Here is a 26,068-nt window from a genome sequence, read left to right on the forward strand (position 1 = left end):
ACGAAAAAAGTTAGAACACATTCCATTCGTTATATTTATTTATTAACCTTACCCATTAATTCCGGCCCCTATGCCCTATGCTTTCACTAAAAAGTCGTCGAATAAGCAACTATTTTACGGTTAAGTTAATAAGTAGAAGTAAGCAACATTTGTACAGGTTGACAAATCATGTTGGACTAGTTTTGTTTATTTTTATTTTTTAGATGTTTTTCGTTTGTTTTGTTTGTTTGCTGTCGAGATCGAGGATACCTGTAGATAATCAAACGTGTTTTAAAAATAAGTTCAAATAACTAATAAAATGCCTGTACCAAGTCAGGAATATGTCAGTTGTTACCCATTCGTTTGATGTGTTTGGACTTTTGATTTTGCCTTTTGATTTTTGATTTTCCTTTTTGAATTTTCCTCGGAGTTCGGTATTTTTGTGTTTTTACTTTTTACGCGGCACCTTTCGTTCTAGCTATGCGGTGATCCGTAACCAGTGGCTGAAAGACAAATTATATTGATTGAAAATCATGAATCAGTGTAAATATAGAAAATTTAAACTCCCGTGTAAATATATCTTATGACTATATAACGGGTTTGTTCGGCTATTTAAAACCCAGTGCCGTTGATTTCACTAAGACAGACAGGCACATTTCCATCATGGGGACACATCAACCCCAATATCATACTCTTTGGACTTTTATACTGTTGTGCTGTTTTATTATTCCTGTTCGGACTGATGCACATGGGAACGAAGTGTCTGAAATTAAGGAACAATTTACGAACAAGCTTAATGAGCTCATCTACGCCGCCAACAAAAGTTGTAAGTATATTATAGATTACTGGGGATCAATTGAAATTTTTGTCCTGCAAAAAATAAATAAAATGGAAACTATATAATTTTAATAGTGATCAATGCATCAAAAATTAAATAAAATAATATTGACTTTGTTTAACATACAAATGTAATTCAACTGATCCGGTTAAAAGGTCAGATTAAGTTACTTTATAACACTATGTAGACGTCTAATAACGCATGAGTCCTTCTGTGTGTGTGTGTCTGTTTGTGTGGATATGCCACTTTCTTCTTTTGTTTAAATCAATCTATTTGGCGTTAGTCCGACGACAGTAAAAACAATTTGAGTTCAGGTGGTATGGGAGTCTAAAATAAAAATTATAGAACTTTTCATACTTTGTTAAAATAACAATAAAAATGATAGGTCACTGCGCATTTTCTCAAGCTACAGATTGTGACAGAATGACACAAAAAAAGAAGTCATTGTATGGATTATACAGGAAAAACACTAAGTCGTGATTAGAAACTAAACAAAATGATAGAATGTTAAAATGAATTAGAAAAGATAGCTTTCATACAATGCTTTGAGAATATTAAAGAAAAGATAGGGTCACCGTACGTTTTTATCCAGCTACAAAATAGGAAATCCCATGAAGATTCCTCCAGAAATGCACTGTTTTAGAGTTACCTCCCCTTAAAATGCCAAACTAATAATATTTTAAAAACAACCAAAAATAATCTACATTGTAAAAATATTAATATTTATAAGTTATATGCTTATGAATTGGTTCTTTCAAATGAAAACTCACATTAAATATCTGCATTCCTGCATCAAAACTTGATAGAAAATCTTGACCTTAGGTTCTCTGTTTTTTACAATCCAAGATGGCGGAAGACACCCATACCACCTTAAGTAACGTTTGAGGTTCCTGTTTTGATACTAATCCACCAAGATACCCAAAACTCACTGAGTCATATTGTTCAAGTCACATACATATCTTATTGCTTTTATTAAAATGGACTTCGCCGTTAATTTTAATAGTACTTTCTTTTTTTTACTTAAAGGGGTTAAACGACTCCATGACTAGACACATCCCTGTAATTTATATCCTCAACTTATCAGGCTATTGCGATAATCTGCTCGAAAATAAGACCTAGCCTTAAAACGTATATTTCGTATCTTATCACTGTGAAGTAGTGAACGGCCCTATAACAAGACATGCTAGCCCTATGTCTAACATTCCGTAATTTATCCCCCTCAGTATAGCGACGAACGGCTCAATGCCAATACATATCTGTGAACCAGAAGGTAAACCATACAAAAACTTTATGAATATTGCATAGCTGCCTTTCCCCGAAAATAGGCGTGGATTGTAAAAGAACTGTATTAACAAAGTGCAACCTATTGTTTATAAACGGTTCCATGACAAGACTTGTCCCTATGTCTAAACATTCCGTTACTTCTCACGTATAATAGCGATGTACGATTATATACACAATATCTCATATTTCGCTTATTCAACTATATATACATGCAATTACCTTCAATTTAGTAACATTTAAAATGATACTTTACGCGTAGTATCGCTATAAAAATCGAACCCTGAGGATGCTTATTGAACTTTTGACTATTATTCCAATATACCACATTATACTGACGAACAACACTGTTATTTGTAGTCTTCATTTGAGAAATTGTAACTTTAATGTAATAAGCCTGAAATATATAGTTGTGTCGTTTGGTTTCTGGCTTTATTGTCCCGGATACTCTGTACTTCTGATAAATAAATTGTATTTTAAACAGAACTTCATATAAACTCGAGTTGTTTGTAGAAATCATTTTAAAAATCTTCAAGGTATAATGAACTTCTGTAATGATAAGATACAGTCATTCATCACAGACAGTCATCACAGACAGTGATATGGTGAAAAGAAAGAAGTTATTAAAAGCAGCTATGCATTTTAACGGAGTTCAAGGCTAATGTGAAACATCAACTTACATTAGATATCCCAATCCAATCGTGAATAATTTATTTCAATTGTGCAGAGTACGCATAAAAAGGGGTATCCGACAGCAATTCAACGACACAGAGAAACAAATAGATATCGTTAAGTCAACATATTGTTGTTAAAACTCAATATGTGCCTATACAGAATAAGCTCAAAATCGTCCCGTGCCTAATCAAATATGAATACATTTAACAAACATTCAAAAATGAGTCACTAGCACTGCATTTCCCAAAAGTTTAAAAAATCTAAGAATATGACCTACCGAATTAGAATTACCAGAGGAGTTATACTCATATGAGCAACACTCGTGTAGCATGATCTGCTTACCCTACTGATGGAGCACCTGAGTTGACTGCCATGGGATTTTGGTGGGGATCGTGTTGCTTTAGTTTTTTTATGCTGTGTTGTGTTATGTTGTGTTTTTTTCCTGTTAAATTGTTTTTCGTTTCCTTTCATGACATTGTACGCTTGTTTCTCTCTTTAAAATCTCAATCCATGAATTAGAATATAAAAGTGTAAAATAAATGTAAACCCCCATTAGCATGGACTTATTATATTGATCTTAGCGCTGAGTTGGAAAAAAATGCACGACTTTATTAAATATCGTACTAATACTCTTACTAAGGTTTATACATCAATGTTACATGAAGTGGATAAATATCTGCAGAAATAAAACTTTTGGTCTGACGCAACTGGGGTTAAGTTCTAATAATGACTCTATGCTTGTGATATATCTTATCCCTATCTTTTTTAATAGACTTAGGTGTCACGGAGTGCTTTGGCTATTGTGTCCGTGTCTTTCATAATGAATGTAGTGGCTTGACCATTGCCCGTGTCTTTCATAACCCGAACTATATATAATAGTGGATTGATGGGGGTTCTCGGCTTTCATAATCAAAGTTATATGTAGTGGATGACCAGTGCCCCTTTCTTTCATAATGTATATCAGAATCAACATTGAAGTCCTTCAAACAAATTATCTTTAAATATGCCAGTTTTATTAATCCTCATGGTAAATATATTAGGTTTATACAGTAAAATTGCTTTGAACGATCAATTAAATCTGAACACAAATTCTAAAGATTTTTTTTCACACAATGTAGACGTTCGCTAATTTACATTAAAAGTGTTATTTTGAGAAAAGGTTGTTTAATTATGTACACAATTCAGTTAAATGGACATAACAAGGCCAAAAGGTTTCCATTGAGAGTTAAGCAACACCTCAGAGTCACGGGAACGTCAAAATGTGGGACGTGGTTACACAATGTAATAACTACTTTGCATTGACACTTATTCTTTTAGTGGGTGTGGTGAATCTAGAACCCGTTAACTTTGATGGATGGTGTTAAAGTTTACTGACCTCTAGTGGCTTACCACTCTGCTATTTTTTCACGTTTTATTGTGTACTAGTATATTATGTTATGCTTTCTTCATTCACAACACCTATTGTGTCTTGGTACTTATTGTATCAGTTCTATTGAAGTATTGGTAATATGTGATTTCATATCAAATATCACATTCAAATATGATATAAAACTTTTAAATACAAATTAAGAATATTGATTAGAGACAACAATCAACCAGAAATAACTGACAAGGACAAAAATAAAAAGACATATTATATCATTTTGCTCCTCGCAATTCAAATTTCAACATTCATGATTATGCCTCAGCGTTATAGTCGGAAAGGGTGAGATAAATGCAAAATCGATGGCGTAAATGGGGAGGTTTGTATACAGATTAAACCAGTCTTTAACGAGTAGCATTAGCAGCTTGAAGACCAGCAATAAGATTTATGTGACATTTACAGCAGTAACCCAAAAATGATAAAAAAATATATCCGATATGGATTTTTTCATCATGTACATTATTTCGTCATTTTAATTTACCTTACCATGAAATCACAACAAATTGGTTCAATACGAATAAAACACAATATTTTGAATACCCAGCAACAACCATCAATACACTGGTCTGCATGTTGTACGGTTGACCTCACTTTGTCTTATCTTCGATTTATTTTTCTTTGGTAAAACTCTCCCCTCGGTCAAGTTAATCACCTTTTTATACACCTTTTTTGAAGAAACGCCATCATATGTCAATACAATTCGGAATGCTATGCACCACCGAATACCTAAAGAAATTGGACATAGATTTTAATGTCCTCTATGTCAACCCCTGTGTTAGAAGAAAACCGACAATAAATTATGGAGATGCTGAATGATATAGTTGAGTAAATAATTTCAAAACTAAATATCAGTGAAACGAAAATCCACGAACACAAGTTTTTAAAAGTAATAGACATGTAGATTAAAAACGCCGAACAAACATCCACCACATATATTCCTTTTCAATTCGACAAAATCTTCCTATATAGTCAAAAATGAAATGTGTTTTTATTTTTTCATGTGACGTACTATATATCTACAGTGCAAAACATATAGTATATAAATATCAATGTATACGTACTTACAATCCCTGTTACATTTTAGGATATAGCTCAATGTTTACAACACTAAAATAATCAGAATCAGCCAACCCAGGCACATTGCAATATTGTGTTTCTCATATCCCCCAAATGAATCAATAGCGCCGTCAAATATTCATTTATTTCTCAGCTGCACGGTGCCATAAGGAACGATAAGTACCAACATGTGCGTTTTAAATTTTAAAACTACATTTTTTTTTTTCTTTCAGCGCCACAATGCAATTTTTACAATGCCAGAATGTGTTTCATGAAGATGGCAAATGCGACAATGGACGCCGTCACAAAAGAAGACGAAAAGGACGACTACTGTCGGTAAGTTGGTATTTTTTACCATTTGAGATTGAAAATGGAAATTGGGAATGTGTCAAAGAGACAACAACCCCACTAAATAACAGACAACAGCCGAAATTTAATAATAAAGTTGATTTTTTTTATAGAAGTTATTTTTAGAACTCAATTGAAACAAACGTAATTGAACTATTTTGATAAATATGTATGAAGCAAAGTGTTAAGTGTTATATATAATTGCAAACAGCAATGGTAAATTCCATCCGTCCAAAGGCTTTTCCGTGTGTTTACGTTCATCAGGAAATATCAAAGCCGAATGTTTGAAAGACAAGAATATATCAGAACCGAAAAAGTTGTAGCTCTATATGACCAAAACTGGACACAGTGACAACTCGTCAACAAATATATATGTGGGCGATGCAAGGAAAGTTTCTTATACTAGGTAATGTAAACCAGTCTAGATCCTTGAATGGGTACAATCATACCCCATTTTCTTGTTATACAAGTATCTTAAGATCGAAAAAACTTAAAAGCGATGATGATATGAGGAAATGTCAACGAAAAGATAAAAACAAAAAGGGCAACATAACTAACATATGTTTTCTATTTTTTTTTTTTAGAGAAGTTGATAGAATGTCGTCTTGTGTAGAATGGAGTATGTCAGACTGCCCATCAGAATATTCATGGCCAGGTCTACGAGTAGTCCATCCATTTGTCAGTTTACTGAAGGCAATAAAATCAACCGTATGTTCACCGGGTATGTACAGTGAACTTCTGTAGTTAAATCAACCGTATGTTCACCGGGTATGTACAGTGAACTTCTGTAGTTAAATCAACCGTATGTTCACCCGGTATGTACAGTGAACTTCTGTAGTTAAATCAACCGTATGTTCACCGGGTATGTACAGTGAACTTCTGTAGTTAAATCAACCGTATGTTCACCGGGTATGTACAGTGAACTTCTGTAGTTAAATCAACCGTATGTTCACCGGGTATGTACAGTGAACTTTTGTAGTTTTTGTAATCCGTTTACATTTTGATATCAAATGCGCATTGTTATTATTTTGATATTTGTACATACATGTAGTTTGTATAGGAATGCAGCTTTTTGCTACGGATTTTGTATGGAGACTAATATGGGTACCAATCAGGCGACTGTCTGTTTGCCGATGTTGTTTCATACATAGCACTTTCGTAATTTCATATTTTTAGGGGGAAGTGATCAAGATGATTCTTTGAACTATCGTTTGAATGGTACATAATGTGAATTATATAAATGTATAGTTGAATTTGCAATTGAATTTACCAGATACACATTTACATCATAGTAAAGATATCAAAACGCACCTGTTAGTATAAACCTCGTTCTGTTTTAATGAAGTGAGCATGTTTTATATGGAGAAAAAGAGAACGGAATGACAAATCAGATTTATGGGGATGAAAATCAATAAGAATTTTCAATTTTCGGGTGCAAAAATACTTTGCAGAAAAATATTTTTATATTTGCCATGTTGTTCTTAAGTCGGCACATGACATTGAGAAAGGCTGTGTTTCATAAACATCGTCGGCATTTTTTTTATATAAATTTGTCATATGCGTATATACCTCTCAGGTTTGGTCATGTTAATCCAATATTGACAGCTTATTTTTCTATTTAAAATCGAGTGTTTACTTTTTTATTGTCAATAAAAACCATGTGCAAACACCATCTATTCATAACCGGTATATAGAAATATGTTGAAGACATTTGACCTGTTAAAAGTACCTGTTAAAAGTCTATACTTTGATCTTTAAAAGTATCTTGCCTTTCCTTCTTGCGAGACGGGATTAAACTGCTATGAGTTTCTCGACCCGATACGGCGAATGCCGATTATGACTTCAAAGTGGAGCAATTATGGGGAACAATCAATCTTATTTCTTTTTTCTTTCAAATTCTTATTTTCTACTTCTCTGCTTAAAGATCGAAAACTTTAAAGTTTCACATTTTCAACTTATAAAGTGACAGACCATCAGTATTGTGACCTCTTATCGGTCAAATGTGTTGTTTACTGACTTTTTACCCCTAACATCCTTTTATGACCACAACTCCTGTAACTTTTCAACAAATTAAAAGCTGCTTTTATTGACCAGATTGACCTACACATTGTTGACACATCACTTTTGATAAATATGTTGTATATATTATTGAACTCATTGAAATCGTGTATACATTTTCTTTGGGTATTGCACAAGATTATGTTCTCCTTCAAGACTCATGCTTATAGTTGTATGACATTGAACTTTTAAGTACAGCCGTCTACATAATTAGAGAGAATGAATTTTAGATAACAATTTTCTTCTGTATATAAACTTTAAAAGTTTTCAGCAATAGAGCTAAGACAACTGTCGATACAATGCCAACAAAGGCATGAAGCAACAATAAACATTATTGAAACTTTGTGATCAATGTGCTCTAAAGAAAAAAACATTCGAGCTTTTGATTAAATTTGTTTTTATCTTAAGGCAGTTGGCTGGCCTTCTTAGTTTCAAAGTAATAAACTTTTCAAAACACTAGCATACACTGACTGATAGGGAATTTATAAAGGAATCAAAAGATAAAAAAAAATATAGGTCACCGTGCTTGTTTTCGAGATATTAGCCATTACAATTTTGGAGGGAAAATGTTCTCTCTTGACTTTTCATAGCTTTATCATTGACAAGTTAAAGTCCTCAAAAACTATTGAAAAATAATTAGAATTTTATAAGACTTTAACAGACAGCTTATCATTATACATGCAAAACAATTACTAGTATATAAAGAAAAATGGGGGTCACCGGCTAAAATTTGTTAAAGCTTTCAATTTGATCAAACCAGAGGATTCCGAAAATCTGACTTAAATACAAAAAATATGACAAGCCAGCTTCCTTGTTAATGAAGGAAACCCAAGCAATCCTTTTATTTAAATAAATTAATCTCAAATTTCTACAAACTGATTAGGCACTGACCATGTACTGTTAGCTATTCAAAGAAAAGCTTTGTAGCCTAAAACTGCACATATCTACAAAAAAGTGAAAAAATATTAATACCAGTGCTTGAAATGAATAAAATCTTTTATATAAAAACGTTAAAAGTTTCAATGGTCTATAATAATATAAGTATATAACAAAAATCTCGTCTGATGAGAAATCAAAAGATCTTACGAAACGTATCATGAATCATGCTATTTAGTCAGTTATTAGCAAAAAAATATATAATTTCATAATATAATGGGATATGTAATGACAACATGTATTCTACAATTTTCAAGGTAACTGTGAAACTACATTGTGAATATAATGACAGTTGTATTGAATATAGAATTGAGCTATTAATACTTTTCCGATGAGAAGTACGATATGTGTCAAACATTTAAAAAATGGTATCGAGTTTTATAATAAAGTTTAAATAGTAGACCGTGAAAACATGCGAAGGCCTGAGTGCGAATCTCAGTGCAGTAGTTATTTAAATTTTGTAGATTCAAATCTAGATACTGATTCATATTTATAAAATCACATGGTATTATAAAGAGAACATGCATACTAGGATTGAAAGTCTGTTGTCTCAATCCCCTTTTACCCTTAATCACCATGCACAATCATTCGTGTATCAAATTCTATTTAAAAGAGCCGAAAATTATGCTATAATTGTTTAGTTATTTTCAATTCTTATAAAGGCAGCCTATGATTTTGAAGGTGAAAACACCTTTGTAAAACCCTAGCTGCGGAATTTTAGTTTTTATGTCCTCATGATATGTTTGACTGACTATTTGCGGATCATATAGTCTTCAAACAATATCACAAGGTCCAAAGAGCTACGGTTTCGCAGCTAGTAAAACCCCTGATTATAAAGGTATATAGATGAAGGTATCAGTCAATGAGACAGCAACCAAAGACACTACTATAACACATGACACTACTATAACACATGACACTACTATAACACATGTGTTATAGTAGTCTCAGAGAAGACAAACAAAAAAATCTGAATCCAAATTTTCTCCAAACCTTGTACGGTGTAAAATTTAAAAAAAAATGATTCTGACTTAGAAAAAATCCCCCCCCCCCCCATTTCAAGTTTAAAAAAAAAATTAATGGTCGCTTCCTAAATTAAAAGTATTAATAAAGGAAATTGTAAGTTCCTACAAAGAAAAGCAAACAAGGATATATATGATATAGAATCCGCTTCAAGGGTCAAGTAATTTCCCAGCTTGAATAACGGGACTATATACTGATAAAGCGAAAGCTTCGGAAGATGGCAAAATTATAGTTTTGGTTCCAGCTCAGGTACCAGGAGATTCAGATACATCTGGCTAAAACTGTAAAACTGTTCGACTTGACACTGCATGTATGGTTGCAGTCTCCTTTGGTAGACTGGTAGATAGTATTGGTTGATTCTTTTATATAGTAGAAAGCTTTTAAGAGAAGCAAGAGTAATGGAAATCAAAATATTATTTCGCTCACGTTCACCCAAAACTTGATAGCAAAGAATGATAACTCCATTTTTTTTATAAACTACTTTGGGGCTTATTTTGGCTCAGAGTATTTTGGTGTTCTCTGATAACATGGTTTTACCAAGTTATATTGGATGATAAGGCAATTAAGATTTCTTAACTTGTATTTAAAAGTTATAAATAAATAATAAACAAATAAATACAAATATTTTATTGGCACAAACACAATTACAATAATTGGCAATGGCCCATACCAAGGATTTGTATAGTGATACAATACAAATCCTTGCCCATACAAACTTTGCAAATTCGATGCACAATAGTAATACAAATACAATGAAAGTCAAATGAAAGTGTTAAATATGACATGAAAACATGATAAAATCAGAATTGTAATGCAACATCATTTGTAATTTTTATTTTGAAATAATTTAATTTTGGATGTAAGACATCTTCTGATTCGCCAAGGACTTATATACGTCCATGGATTCGCTCACTTAGTTTTGTTTATCAGCTCATAGATATAATTTTGTCAAGTAAACGTGATGTCATCAACATTTTTTCATGGTTTACTCTGGTTTAGATTATGGTCATGGAATTTAGAATAAATTATAAAAAATGACTGTAATTTTTTTTCTGTCTATTTCGAAATAACTTTTCAAAGTAACATTGCCTAAATGAGGGGGGATAGGACCTTTATCGGGACTCCGGGATCAGCTGTTTTTAAGCTCGGGATTTCAGGATTGACCCTTTCGGGATCCGGGAATTCTTTTTTTCTGATTTCGGGATGCCGAGATTTACTCTATTTAATTTCGGGACCTCAAGATTTAGTGTTTTTAAGCCAAGGATTTCGGGAGCAGGACCCCTCCTATCCCCCCTCTTACATGGATTATTCAGTGTGCACCACATTTTTTATGTTATTTCTTCATAGATAGAAAAAATATAACAGTCATTTCTAATAATTCCCCTTTAAAAAAAACTCTTTAGAATCTTATGATCTGTGATGGACTGGACTGGACCCGCATTCTAAAACCTTGTGAATTTCTGTTGGTGGATAGAAAACACTGGGAATTTTCATCCTCTTGATAAAGTACACTCACAGGTGGAATCATACCACTGTTACATTTTCTGTCAGTTTCATTAGAATGGAGATAACAATATTGTATTTTAAGCTTCAACAGCATCAATTGGTGATCGCAATTTGATGGTTGCAAATAACGGGTTACTTGCTTTGCTTACTTGTCACCAATTGATTCAGGCAGAGCTTAGAATACTCTACATTTATCTCCTAAATGATCAGAAATTAAATGTAAATGCACATTTAAAAAGAATAAAATTATACTGAATTTGAAAATATGCTATGTAAAATCTTGAGAGTGAAAATAATTTTCTAGTAATATGCAAAACTTACACCAAAATCATCAAATATTTAAAAACAACTGAAGATATTGCTTAAGTGTATACATGAATTAAAAGAAAGCATGTAATACTTGAGATAAAATTCCATGTGTATGAAAATAGATGCATTTGATATATATAAATCCATTCAAAATATTAAATATAATATAAAAATCTTATCACAGACGTATTCCTATCTGTGAGTAAAAAATTATTCACTAATTGCAATAATTTCTGTGTTTATGATAATCTTATTTTTATTCCCTTTCTGACATGTCTGAAGACCTTTAAATATACCAACTGAAATAGGGTACTATGCATAGCCTAGGAAGACCAGCTTGGCTACTTGTCTCTGCATGAGCCAGGTGGTATAGGGGGTACCTTCATGACCAATGTTCACTTTCTTTCAGATGATAAAAAAAGTAGACAGATATTTGACAAATCACATTATTTTTCCCAAAAATAAAGTGAACAAGACTTTGACAAATCAAAGTAAAATTTAAATCAAATTGATGCCTAATGGTAGCCAAAAATTACCTTTTGATGCCAGATGATAAAGGCATTCATACCCTCCTACATGCAGAGTAGCGCAGACACTGCATTGAGTTTGAAAGTTTGGAGTTCAACCTTTACTTATGTGTAATTCAGTTATTTAGGTCTTCAGTTCCATGAATTAATTGACTTTTTATTCAATTATTTTTTTCTTGAAGGTTTTCGAAATGACAAAGAGGACGATGATGAAAAGTGTAATATGGATACCATATCCCAATGCATTGTGGGATTTGTGTACATTGCTGCTGACACTTCCACAGTTAACACATGCTGGTAAGTTTATAAACATCAACAATATAATGGTAAATCTGTGAGCTTCAACAGAAGATGGCAAGTCTGTAAACTAATGATTTAATTAGTCTATCAACCTAAATTTGACACTCGGTAGCAAGTCTTAAATGATTAAAACAGAAAGATAACCAAATGCAAAAGAAACAGAAAAACAGTAGTCCACAAAATTTGAGACAGAAAACAAAATAAATGCCATAAAAAACTAGTGTTGAATTCTTGGTCTTCTGAGAAGAAGGGTAATCAATTCTGCTCCACTTGGGACACCCATTGTGCTGTTCACTTCAGGTAAAAATCCATCGGTAAATTTATAAAAGGTACAATTATGTTCATTAAATACAGAATTAAACTTCAAATATATATTTATATATTATACATATATTATTTCAAAGTTGCAAAAGCCTTAGCTCTATAATGAAAAAGGAAAGAAAATGTCATATAATTGAAGTAATTGGTCAATCAAATGATGGAAACTACTACACACAGTCATTGGTCGTGATGGCAAATTTAACATTTTTATCTTACAAAAAACTTTCTCCAAAGCATAATATATTGGATGATAGCCATTATAATATAAAACAGTATCCATGATAAACCACAATTCTACAGCTTAGACCAGTAAAAATGCTGTGAGGCCCAAAAGATTTTCCTGAAACAAGGCCTCACAAGTCATATAAGTCAAAGAAAATTAATAAATGACTGAAAAAATCATACATGTCACATTTTTGTGCCTGTCCCAAGTCAGGAGCCTCTGGCCTTTGTTCGTCTTGTATTTTATTAATTTTAGTTTCTTGTGTACAATTTGGAAATTAGTATGGCGTTCATTATCACTGAACTAGTATATATTTGTTTAGGGGCCAGCTGAAGGACGCCTCTGGGTGCGGGAATTTCTCGCTACATTGAAGACCTGTTGGTGACCTTCTGGTGTTGTTTTTTATATGGTCATGTTGTTGTCTCTTTGACACATTCCTCATTTCCATTTTTAATTTTATGTATATTCTAGGCAAGCAAAGCAGACTCACAAATGTCTGTCTACAGCTACACAACATTGTAAAAGTCTTCAGATTAAAAATATGGTTTCCATGGTGAATGGACTATTGTCACAAACAGCGAGAGAATCATGTGTAGAACCAGGATGTAATGTTCCTATAGCCAAAGAATGTTTTGAAGCAACAAAAGCCATTTTACTTTCTCCTGTCGGTGGTTTAGAAAAATCTCCAGTTCTATGTGGGTATGTATGTTTAATACAGAAGAAATCTGGTTTGATTTGGTAAAGAAATGGTAAAAACATTAGTTATGATAATAACATTTTAAGTTGTATTTAAAGAGATTTTAGCCAATCAAAATGTTTTGTCGGGCTGTTAGTCTTTTATGAAACTATAAAAAGCATAAAATGTTTTAAGACATAAATTTACTGTTCCATGTCTCATTTCTCATTTAATGTAAAAGCTTTGCAAATATTTCATGTTTACATTTTTTTTTAAAGTCTTTGAAGTTTTTTTTCTCACTTTATGTATTTATTTTTATGAATTTACCCTCTAAATTTACTGCTATCGCAATCATAAATCTCATAATAAAATAGAGATAGTGAGTAGAAAATTACACAGATAGAACTTTATATTATAATTGACATGATTGATACAATTTAGAAATTAAGCCATTTAAAAAAAACATAAATTAAGTTTTCAACATCAAAAATCCATTAGAAATATATTTTAAGGTATCTTTTAATCATTTACTACAGGAAACATGTTTACTTTAGGTATAACATATTGTATTCATTCAAAGTGTATGAAATTCATTTAAAATATTGAATAGCTTAGGGCTACCTATTTAATATGGACTTTCATTGAATATATATTATATTTGAATAACTAAGATATGAAATGGTTTTACCTATTTAAATATGCAAGTTCAAATGTACTGTGACTTGTAAGCAGTTGACTTTATGGTCAAGGTTGCAAAAAATCCTGATTCAGCTAGTAGTCAAAAACATTACCTGCTTAAGGTTTTTTTCCCCAATGAATGGAAAAATATGAGTTCATAAAACTGTATTGAGTGTTAAATAACAAAATGTAAAAATATTCAAAAATAAATTACTTAATTTACAGTTGTAAAATGAAATGTATTTAGATTTATATTAACATACTGATATATAACGACAACTGAACAAATCTTTAGGTAAACAAGTACAGATACCATTTGGATTTAACTTTCATTTTGCAGCCAGTTCATAATGAACAAGAAGCTTAAAATGTTACCAGATAGTAGTTTAGTATTAGCTTTAAAATAAACAAACATCTACTGCTTACTGTTAAGGCTATGACATTGGAATAAAGCCTATGCAGTTTACAGTTAGGCCACTGGAATAAATATTGTTTTTGCTGTTTAACTATCCTACATTGTATCACCATGGATTGTACAGGGAAATAATTTTCTTTTCTTAAGAAACAAATTAAAAACATTGTTTAGAACATCTTCAAAATTTGAAATTTTGTTAAATAAAACAACAATCAAATAAATTTATTTCATGACTTTTAAAAGTTTCATTGATTTCATCACTGATGAATAAAAATGTAAACCATATTATATTTTATGAAGGATGGTATTAATGGGGGTACCTTCATGATGAATAACAGTAAAAGTTCTTGCCAAATGATGTTTCTGGTAATTTTTTATGCATGACAATAAATGTACAGTTTCTTTTAGACAATAATTTTGATCACTTTAAGGAAATTTTGGTGAATCGCAGTAAAATTTTAACCAATTTGAACCTAAAGGTAGCCGAAAAAAAACAGTTTGACAACAGTAAATGGCAATACTATATAGTAACCTCATGAAAATGTCCCTGTTATATAATAACAACTCAAACATGTTTCTGTCTCCCTATCAATATGTTTTTATATTTATTTTTCAGAGCAATGATGGAAATGATGTCCTGCGTATCAAAGAACACTATGAATTGTGAATATGAAGTTTATCAAGAATGGGGAGATCATATGATACATTTACATGAAATTACCAACAAAACCTGCCAAAACAACACTTTAACTATGTCAATGACTCAGCCATTTGTTGGGCATATTGCCTCATTTTATGCTGTGGCAACTAGTCCATTTGCCAATAAAGAAATAGTTTGCCCGTATGTATTATAAATGTTGAACACATTAATTTATTTTTAGTTGCCTGGTTTTGAAAAGTACAGTGTAACCAATAAAAAATGCATCTGTTGTGCAAAATGCCGAGTTTTAATAGAAAAACAGTGTAAAGAATTATAATGCTATTAAGACAAGACAAGTTGTTAAAAACTGCAGACAAGGTTTCAGAACTCAATAATGTTAACTATGTAAACACTTAATTTTGAAGACTCAAAGAAAAAGAAACAATTTTGATTTATGTCTTGTCTGGAATTAAAGATATAAGAAGTTAAATTTGGAAATATCTATACATGCTATAGTCTTCACATTTTGAAAATTTTCAGTTTTTGAAAGATCTTTATCTCCTCATTTAAGCAATTTTTTCGAGTAAAAGGTAGGCTGGAGCAGACAATCCTTGATGAAGTAGAGAAAAAATAGAAGGCTTCAGTACGTCTTAAGGCTCTTACTAGAAGAAGATGTTTAGGCTTATACTTTAATTGAAGCTTCTAAAGGACATGATAACTGACTAAAGCCTATTATATTTTCCATGAGTTTAGATGCAAAAAAAGTGATACATTTTACTGTTATTTTACAGGTTGTATTACAGCTCAGTTCACAAAATGATGGGTATGTTGAGGGAAGGGGAAGGAAACTCAATGGATATATGGTACGCCATAAGTATGGCACAACACACTACTGGGGGAATGTGTGACGATAAAAGAATGTGTGGAGATATGAACATGAAGATGATGATGGAGTCACGTTGTGAGACACAGATGGCTCAAGATTGTGTTAAATACGGTGACATTATGTCACTAGTAGCCAGCGTAGATGTTCTTGGATGGGATGTCGTCTGCCAGTATGTACATTTACAACATTAAGTTTTAGCATCTTAACATTTTAAATTGTACAATGATTGAAATATCTATTATCAGTTGATCACTTTAAAGGTCTAACACACCTTATTGCTATTTGGAAATCTGTGCCTGTTGACCTGAGAATCTGTGCCACATAAACTTTTTGATGTCATACAACAATCACTTTTTCATTGTGGTTTCAATATTTTCTATTGTGTCGTAAAATTTTTATGGGAACCTTTGTTATATCCATTAATGGCAGATAATTAGCAATGTAGTGAAGTGATTTCCTATTTTAAGGTCTGTAATTAAAATCTCAAAATTGAAGACAATTTTGCATAAACATGTTATATTTAGAAGATCAACTACATATTTTTTGTTTGCAGTGAGACATTAAAGATGATGGAGTGCGTTACTCATAGTACTTCTGGTTGTGACATGTCTGTTATGAGAGAGATGGAGGAAACCAATAAAACCATCCACCGTACTTTAATGATGGTAGCTAGCCATTGTCAAGTGGAACCAATCCTGGCCAAAATAAATTGTTTACAACCAAAATGTGATGCCACATCAGCAATGAGTAATTGCTTTCAGATGCCCAATGTAACAACACTAGCTGCAGGTCAAGCTCCTGTGTAAGTCAATATTCATGTATTGTTTTAAGAAATCTAATGAAGAGACACTGGTTTTAGAACAATATGAGTACATGTACAAAGAAACATTATTAAGGTATCAGTATGAATATGATAAAAGAACTTTTAAGCAGTAAGCAAGAATGAGAAACAATTCTATTTATTGTAAATGGATAGAGAATTCTAGGTACAGACACTGTATTCTTTCATTATCTCTGCTAATGATTTAGTTACTAGTCTAAGGTCAAAAGTGTTTTTATGATAGTCTAACTGATAGATTTCAGGTGTAATTTTCATAACATAATATTGTTTGTAGACTTTTTAATCTTGTGTATTCTACTTCTTCAACATCTGCAAATTGTATATGTATTTTCAGGATGGTTAATGAGACTTTACACTGTATCAAACAACATACTGCAGGGTGTCCAATGTCACCCTCTCTGTTACCTCTGGGTTACAGTCAAAAGAAATATCTAGATTACTTGAGGCCATATGCCTACACTCCCCCCATGGAATTGGACGGAAAGGACGCACTGTCACGTATGACAAGATGTTGGTTCAAGTTTATGAGCGGATTTGAGACTGTAATGTCTCACAGTAAGAACTTCAGTCAAGCCATGTGCCATCTGTATATGAGTATGGACAAGGAATGTGGGAAGATGGATGATCTCCCTTCAGTGTTACAGCCAGGAATGAAATATCAAGAAATGATTTGGACTGGAATGGTTCAATACCACTGTTCTCAAATGGAAGGTAACGTTTTGATATACATGTATATATATATATATATATACTGTAAATTCAGAAATTATTGCGAGGTTTTTATTATTGAGAATAATGTGACAGAGTTGAGAACGCAATAATTAAAACTTGCATTTCGTAATATTTTAACTGAATATAGCATGACTTTTCTCAAAATCATAAACATTAAAATCGCATTTAAGAATGAAAAAATCGCAATGATAAATGCATGCAAAAATTTCTGAATTTACCGTATACTGAAATAATAGTTTGAATGATGATGTATAGCATTTTATGCAGTAGAAATTTTAGATGGAGTTTCAAATATTGTCGATTTCAAGAATAAAACTGGAAGAAAACATGAAATGATAGACCTTTATCCCCCCAAAATCAATTTTATCCAGGGAACTGCAGAATTGTAACCCCTGGAAAAAGAATGTTTTAAAAAATACTGAAATATTTTGAAGAAGCAGAATAACAAATGACCCACAAAGATTATTATTGACATTACTTTATTTACTTGTAACCACTTACTACATGTATTTATATTATGAAATATACATTAAAAAAAAGGTTAAGCATTTGCATTTCATAGTAAATATTTACTAACATAGTCAATACTCTTACTTAGAAATACCAAATCGTCAAGCATCTAAACACTGATTTTAAAAATATAAAAGCAATATGAAATGGCATTGACAATTTTGTTTTATAGACATGTTAAACAATTTGAATTCTCATTCACTACTGAAGTTACAAGTATTTGCCAGTAGATGTTAACCAAGCAACGGATTTTTTTTATAACACATATGGTGCCATATTAAGTTTGCAGTAGCTCTATCTGTCAAGAGAAAGCTACTATAATTTAATAAATGTATTTAGAAATAATGAACTTTTAATGTATTGAACAGAATTGCCTGGAAATTGTCCAGAGATATCTAAAGACCAGGCTGGAACATGTGTTGAGCAGTGTTCTGCAATGAAAAAATGTCCTGAAGGAAAGAAATGCTGCAGTAACGGGTGTGGTCATACATGTGTGGAGCCAGTCGTTGGTATGTATCAATATCTTTGTTTCAAGTTATTTATTCTGAAAACTTGGGAGATTTTAATAGCATCATTGTTAAGTTTTTGTTAGAAATATGTCTTGTAATATTAGGACAAAAATCACATCATAACATTGAAACACAGTACTTCTAAAAAGAACAAGATAATTCTAAAATATTCATAGGATATTACAGGAAATTTAAATAATAGTCTATATCAAACTACATGACTGATAGGTTAATAGAAAAGAAGATGTGGTTGAGTTCCAATTAGACTACTCTTCCCAACAGACCAAATTATACAGAAATAAGAAACTGTATGTCACTATAAAGCCTTCAACAATGAGTAAAGCCCATATTGCATTGTCAGCAATAAAAGACCTTGAAATTACAATTGTAAAACAATTAGCATGTTTAAATATAATAAATATATCTTTTGGAAAAGAAATTGAGTAACCTTTTTTTTTTAACTTTTCTATATTAGTTGTTTCATTTAACACCATATCTAGAAAAAGAATTTGAGATTTGAGATGTGGTAAGTAGCATATAGAATAATGGTTGTCATGAAGTTGATCAATTTTTTATTTATTTAAACTCTGTTTTAGATATGGATTCATTGAAGGAACTAATGTCCACAGTGCAAGGTAGGACATTTATTAACTAGGAAATTGTGGATATTCTTATTTGAATTAGATTTTTTTAGAATATTTAAAATTCATCTAGAGGACTAAACATTACATGGATTTATGTAAATTAGAAAAAAATCATGTTTGTGTAATTTAGAAAACTTTTTTGTTTAAGTCGAAGAATTATATTTCTATGTTGTTTTTAAAATGAGAACTGTTTTGTGTTATTTGTGTTTATTTTGATTTTGTGTTATTTATAAAATTTCAGAAAGTGCAACATGTAAAGCAGATGAAGTTGCAAGCTATTTGAGTAATTATTGGTTACGGCTCATGCAAATAGCTTTTACACCAATTAATGAAATGGATGAATTATGCGGGTATATATCTTTATTTTTTATATCTTTTATTTTTTTTATATCTATTTTTTGGTTAATTGATTTTTTAAAGAAAAAGGCAACACTGCCTTGGTTGAATATCTGAGTTGTTTAGTTGTAAGCTGAAATATGGGTAAAAGAGATTATTCCATATTGCTAAAACTTTAGTAGGTTTTCCGATATGAATGGGATTTTGAATAAAAATACATATTCACCTGCGGAAAAAGTATATTCAGCGGGCAAACATTGTGTGCGTTTGCGTGTACAATTTTGGTTAAAAAATGGATTTGAGAAATAATTGCCATTACATACGTTTCTCTTCAAACATGGAATAGTACAATTACTGTTTTTTGTTTTGGTAAATATGTGGTTTAATTGAAGTTTAAAAAACTGATATTAACTTCGGTCCTTGGCCTCAGTGAATATCAGTTTTTCAAAAGTCAATAAAACTACATATTTACCTCATCAAAAGACAGCAATTGTATAAAATCTATTTTAGAGATTAATTTGGTCATCATTTATTTGTGAAGTGTTGTGTTATTCAAGTGTAATAGCAGAAGCTGGTCAACCTGGTGTCAAAATAATGTGGGAGAGTGAACTAAATAACTTAGTTGCATATTTATATCAAGTTAACATATTCTAGTCTTGAATATGCATTTAATTTTTCAATTGACTTTTAGCAATTGTCCATCTAACTTCTGTACTTTTTATTTGTATTTAAAAGTGTTTTTGTTGATGTCATTCTTTGACTTCTGGTTATAGTAGTTCCTTTCCTATTCTTATTTCCCTTTATTTATAAAACTTTCTATTTCAGATCTTTAAGTTGGTTTCACGAGTATGCCATGGCAAATTTAATTGGATGTTCAACAGAGAGAGAGATGGCATTCAATGAAACCTGGGGAATGATAAAAAAAATCCATCAAAATGTGTGTCCAGTTAAAATGATTATAACCTATAATGACCAGGAAATGGACCAACCTATGTGTAACTTGGAAGCTGCAGATATGTGTCATGATCACTTTATGGATGTTCTGCTGAAGACCAATGCTTACCATACAGATCAGACATGCATGTAAGATAGTTATGATAAAAACACAAATAAAATCACTAAAAAACTAAAAAACTTTATTTTTTTTATGGATTTTTAAAAGTTTAAGAGGGTTGAATTTGATGAAAACACTAAGGACAAAATAATGTTCATACTTTGTCAAATGTAGTTTATATCAAACAATTTTCAAAAATGTAACAATGATTATAGATTGTTCTTATTTAAAAAATTGCACTTTGCTCATCATTAAAAATCAAGTCTGATCTTTTGCTTTTATTTCTTATGCTAAGACTCCCCTACCAACTGAAAATTTCAGTATATATAATGTTGTTTAAAACAAGAATATTGTATAAGAAATTCGGAAAAAAATTGAATGACATTAAAAAATATAATAATTGTGATGGTCTATTTTTTTTCTCTCAAATAATAGTTTTTTTTAGACACATTGTAATAAATCAACTATATAGCATGTTGCAGTCAAAATTTTTTTTTTAGATTTTTTTTTTAGATTTTTATTTTTCAAGGCCATGTAAATATATTTATATACTTGTAATGTGATATTTTCAGGGAACTTGTAAAAACATTTAAATGTATGGAGCATGCAATTGGTAACTGTTCCATGGATATACCTGAAATGGATTACATTAAGGTAGAACTTCCATTCCTTAAATCTATGATTGGAAATCAATGCAGAAAACACTTCCATGGAGAAAAATTCTGTGCCATGAGAGAAAATAATGTTGTTAAAATGATGAACGACATGATGTGTAGTAAAACAGAAGCAGAGAGATGTTACAATCTGTTCACCACAGCTAAACCAATGCTGGAACATGATGGCAAAGCTTTATGCAGGTAAGTTTAGATACAGGGCTATTGTTGACAGTTATGTCTGTCAGTCTGTTCACCAAAACTAATCCAATGCTTAAACATAGCTTATATAGTGAAAAAGCTTTTAAGGAAGTAAGTTTAGATACAGAGTTATATTTGACTGTTAGGTCTGTCAGTCTGTTCACCACAACTAAATAAATTCTAGAACATAGTTAAAAAGCTATGAGTAGGCTCATTTTGATACAGGGTTATTGCTGATAGTTAGGTCTTTCTGCCTGTTTACCAAACTAAACCCATGCTAGAACATGATGGAAAAACTGTATGCTGGTTAGTTCATGTACAGAGTTATTGTTGCTTGTTAGGTCTGTCTGTCTGTTCACCATAACTAAACTCAAGCTAGAACATAGTCAAAAAGCTTTATGCTGGTTAGTTTAGATACAGAGCTATTGTTGACAGATAAATATCTTTTTGTGTGTTTATTTAGTGTGGTGTTTGTCTCATTTATGCATATTCTTCCCTTTTTTATCCATTTGTAGTACCGGTAGCAGGTTATTTTTATTTTATAATTTCGTATTTGTATTTTGTTTCAGAGCTGCTAAGGCAACCACAATGTGTGTAATGGCTAAAACAAATAACTGTACCAATTTAGACAACATCTCTGGAGGCAAAAATGTCAGTCAGATTATGGACGAAATGAGTGCTTACTGTCCCGACATGGAGGACTCTGGCATGGAGGAAATGGAAGACAGAGAAGAAATGAAACGCCCAACAGAAAAAGAATGCCACCTCTTGGAACCCATGGCTCAATGTACCACTGTCATTGCACCATGCTTCAATAATTCTTTCACACCATCATCTTTATGCAGGTTTGTAGATTAAGCTACTTCAAATTAAAATTAGTTTCTTGGTAGGATCTCTGGCCTACAGATAAGGAAGGATGCATCATTAAGCTTCAAAGCATTTTTGAAGAAAACAAATATTTATGAAATACTTGTTTCAAATCAGTTATTATTATAAACTAAGTATTTTATACTGTAGCAGAAAGCATGATATTAAAGAAAATCTGTAGAAACTATGATGACTCACTAATATTTTTTTTATAAATATTTTTAGTAATGCTGTTGCTATCAAAGCTTGTATGAACCTGGCTATGGTTGGCTGTAATGATGAGATATTGACTGTAGTACGAAAGTCTGTTCAAGAAATCGAATTTTTAGAGAGCTTGTCATGTAATATTTTACCAGATCTGCCATCAACCTATAAAGCACCTGGTGTCATGTTACCTATTGAATGCTTGAACTCAAATATAACAGGTAATTTGAAATGTTCTGATTGGTGGATGAGCTCTAAAGTAGCAGGCATGATTTAATTTTATCTTAAGAGCATACTTTTAATATATCAGTTTTAAAAGTATACTTTAAATGTTTCAGTTTTAAGAGAATACTTTATATGTCTCAGTCTTATGAGAATACTGTGATTTCAGTCTTGAGAGTATATACTTTGAACATTTCAGTGTTAAGAGCATACTTTTAACATTTAAGTCTTAAAAGCATACTAGAAATGTTTCAGTCTTTAGAGCATACTTTGAATATTTCAGTCTTAAAGCAAAGCATACTTTTAACATTTCAGTCTTAAGAACTTTGAATATTGCAGTCTTAAGAGCATACTTTGAAAGAGTGTACTTTAAATGTTTCAGTCTTATAAGAATACTGTGATAATTTCAGTCTTAAAAGCATACTTTAAATATTTCAGTAATAAGAGAATACTTTAAAGATCCAGTAATGAAGGATGATAAAAAAGAAGCCTGTGAAATGCTTCCAGTAATGGCTGACTGCTTGGTAGAAGGGGTTGAAGGTTCTATGAAAGCTGTTACATTTATGGCACACAGACTAGCTAATACTATTAGACAACACACATTCATTAAATGTGCTGCTGAAGGTATGCTACTATTGTTTATATGTTGTCATGGTAATAATAATAAGTTTTAAAGTTTCTTGACACAAACACTGGCCTGAACATAAGAAATAAGTTCAGATGTCCTCCTGAAAAATGTGTTAGCTTTATTTTTTAAATGTAGTCTGTTCTAATGTGCAATGGGAAATCTTAATCTGTAATCTATAAAAAAGCTTAGACAAAAACATAAGTGGTATACATCACTACTGTGGATTTTATTATTATTTGTTGGGTACCAATTATTGAGGATTCTTTGATACAAGATTCAATCATGTTCAATCAATAACAAATTTTCTAAAAACTTTTATGTATAGTCAACGGCAAAACACAGACATCTAATATCAATGAAAAGTTTTCCTTAATCCATGAAAAATTTGTGCCCATGAAAATAAAAGAAATCATACTAGTTTTGATCATATTAATTTGATATAATTAGTACAGTTAAATACATTGATATAGCATGGAACGCTTAAAGGACAAGAAGAACTAGTCTGATTAATTGTTTTTTACCAGATTTTATTTCCACCACAGAAATTATCAATGATCTCATTTATTTTACAGATAAAATTCTTAACAAAATGGCAATGTTGAATGGTATGTAAATTTTTGCTATAGTAACTTTTGTATTTGTCTTCTATATTTGATTTTGCTAATGAATAAAAAGATTGATCAAATGTTGATTTCTAATATCCGCAATGAATATTTTAAGTGCTTACAATGAAACAGCCACTCAACAATACAAAGCAGACAAAAACAACAACCTAATAGTCACCATATAGATATGATATAATATGAGGGTAATTGAGATATGCATATATAGAATTATAGTTGCCAAATATCCTCATTTTTCAGGCTTACATCTTTCTAAAGCCTATTTACACTTAGTATAATTAAAGCTCATCGTTAATAATTCCATCAAGAAAAAAAACAAACTCAGCTTAATAAACCATTTATAAAACACAAAAAAAGGTTATTTTGTCAATATCATAAAAGGCTTTATTACTGTTTTAATATATTATTCAGAAATGTATAAATGGTTTTTTGCCATTGATTTATAAATAATATAGGGTTATTGCATGAATATTGGGGAATAGTTACATTCTGTGGGAAATATTATATTGCTATACAATAATATGTATTATTACGGCTCACCAGATTAATTTTAATGGTTAGCAGCTAGGAGAACCATAAATAAGACCTATGTCATGAACAGCTTGTTATTAATGTAGAATGTTATTTTTAACAATATTTGTTAACAGATACTGCTACAGGATATTGTAACATAGACTTTGCTGCCACATGTATGCAGGGTGTTAGTGATTATAATTATTTCGGTTTATCTTCACCACTTGCTGACAGAGAAATGATATGCAGGTACACTATATAAATCAGTTACAAATACCTCAAGGGTTCCTTTATATAAATCAGTTACAAATATCCCAAGGGTACCTCTTTCACAATTACTGCCAATACAAAACACTCACTGTAATAAAACATTTACACAAATAGATCTTATTGGTCTTCCTTCTGAGTAAATTGCTTAGCTCTTCATAAAATGGCATTTACTGCTTTGTGACGTCGAATAAGTTGTTCGTGTTTTAACATCAAAGTAAAAGCGTTAAAATCAGCTTTGATAATCTTGATTTTTAAGTCCAAGTCCATTATTTTCTTTTTACTCTTGATCTGCAGGGATCAAGGCCAGAATTTATTAAAATTGAATCTCTCTTTATATATTAAAGAATAGAATTATCTTAGTGATCTGCAATGGTTAAACCCAAAACTTATTTGACAATTTAATTGGTTTCTTATATTTAGCAATTTATAGATAAAATTAAAAATTGCAATTGGGAATATGTCAAGGAGACAACAACCCAACCAAAGAGCAGATAACAGTTGAAGGCCAATAATAGGTCATCAATGCAGCGAGAAAATCCTGTGACCAGAGCTGGTCCTAAGCTGGCCCCTAAATAAACATGTGGACTTCTTTTTATTCGTAGAAAGAGTTGTGGATTTTAACAGAATTTGACTTATTTGATAATATGTTTATATTACAGCAATAGATTAACCTCCCTACAATGTGTCCAGAGTCAAGTTTCAGGCTGCTCTGAAGTGGTGAAAGCCAGATTCTTGCATGAATTAGACTGGGTTGAAGGCATGATGCAAACCATTGGTGTATGTTCTGAAGAGAAACCATTTGTATGTGATCCTAAGGGTGCACTGGATTGCATCAGTCAACTCTCAGCAGGTCATGTGATGAGCAGTGGGACTGAAATGGAATCAGCTATATGTGCGTAAGTATTATTTGTCTACAAAAGGCAGTGTTGATTTCAGTTGTATGTTGGATAATTGCCTTCATTTAATTAAAACAGATACAAATACTGTAAAAGTAGAAATTTGTTGGAGGTTTTAATTTTGTTTATTTTGTGGAAAGAATTAAAACACGAAAATAAAAAACCCAAGAAAATATAACCTTCATAAAACATCAATTCCATGTACTGGAAACCACGAAATTAAATCTCCATGAAACCATTTATAGAGACAAAACCATGAAATTTTAA

At 31.4% G+C, this 26,068-nt stretch overlaps 1 protein-coding gene across 2 annotated transcripts in view; it reads left to right on the forward strand.

Annotated features, from left to right (window-relative positions):
- The first annotated feature begins 616 nt into the window (after positions 1–616).
- The window catches only part of LOC134715647 (uncharacterized), an 89,582-nt gene continuing 64,130 nt past the window's right edge, over positions 617–26,068 (forward strand). For both annotated transcript variants that reach the window (XM_063577976.1, XM_063577977.1), the window contains exons 1-20: positions 617–805; positions 5,486–5,588; positions 6,185–6,321; positions 12,142–12,256; positions 13,275–13,502; positions 15,189–15,413; positions 16,004–16,267; positions 16,652–16,900; positions 17,274–17,650; positions 18,550–18,690; positions 19,287–19,325; positions 19,576–19,684; positions 20,496–20,753; positions 21,297–21,581; positions 22,148–22,423; positions 22,671–22,870; positions 23,310–23,495; positions 24,072–24,104; positions 24,770–24,884; positions 25,565–25,801. In XM_063577976.1, coding sequence (XP_063434046.1) covers positions 643–805; positions 5,486–5,588; positions 6,185–6,321; positions 12,142–12,256; positions 13,275–13,502; positions 15,189–15,413; positions 16,004–16,267; positions 16,652–16,900; positions 17,274–17,650; positions 18,550–18,690; positions 19,287–19,325; positions 19,576–19,684; positions 20,496–20,753; positions 21,297–21,581; positions 22,148–22,423; positions 22,671–22,870; positions 23,310–23,495; positions 24,072–24,104; positions 24,770–24,884; positions 25,565–25,801 — 3,740 coding nt within the window. In that variant the 5' untranslated portion in view covers positions 617–642. The remainder of the gene's footprint in view (positions 806–5,485; positions 5,589–6,184; positions 6,322–12,141; positions 12,257–13,274; positions 13,503–15,188; positions 15,414–16,003; positions 16,268–16,651; positions 16,901–17,273; positions 17,651–18,549; positions 18,691–19,286; positions 19,326–19,575; positions 19,685–20,495; positions 20,754–21,296; positions 21,582–22,147; positions 22,424–22,670; positions 22,871–23,309; positions 23,496–24,071; positions 24,105–24,769; positions 24,885–25,564; positions 25,802–26,068) is intronic.

The sequence above is a fragment of the Mytilus trossulus genome, chromosome 4 (assembly GCF_036588685.1).
Source record: "Mytilus trossulus isolate FHL-02 chromosome 4, PNRI_Mtr1.1.1.hap1, whole genome shotgun sequence".
Classification (NCBI taxonomy): Eukaryota; Metazoa; Mollusca; class Bivalvia; order Mytilida; family Mytilidae; genus Mytilus; species Mytilus trossulus.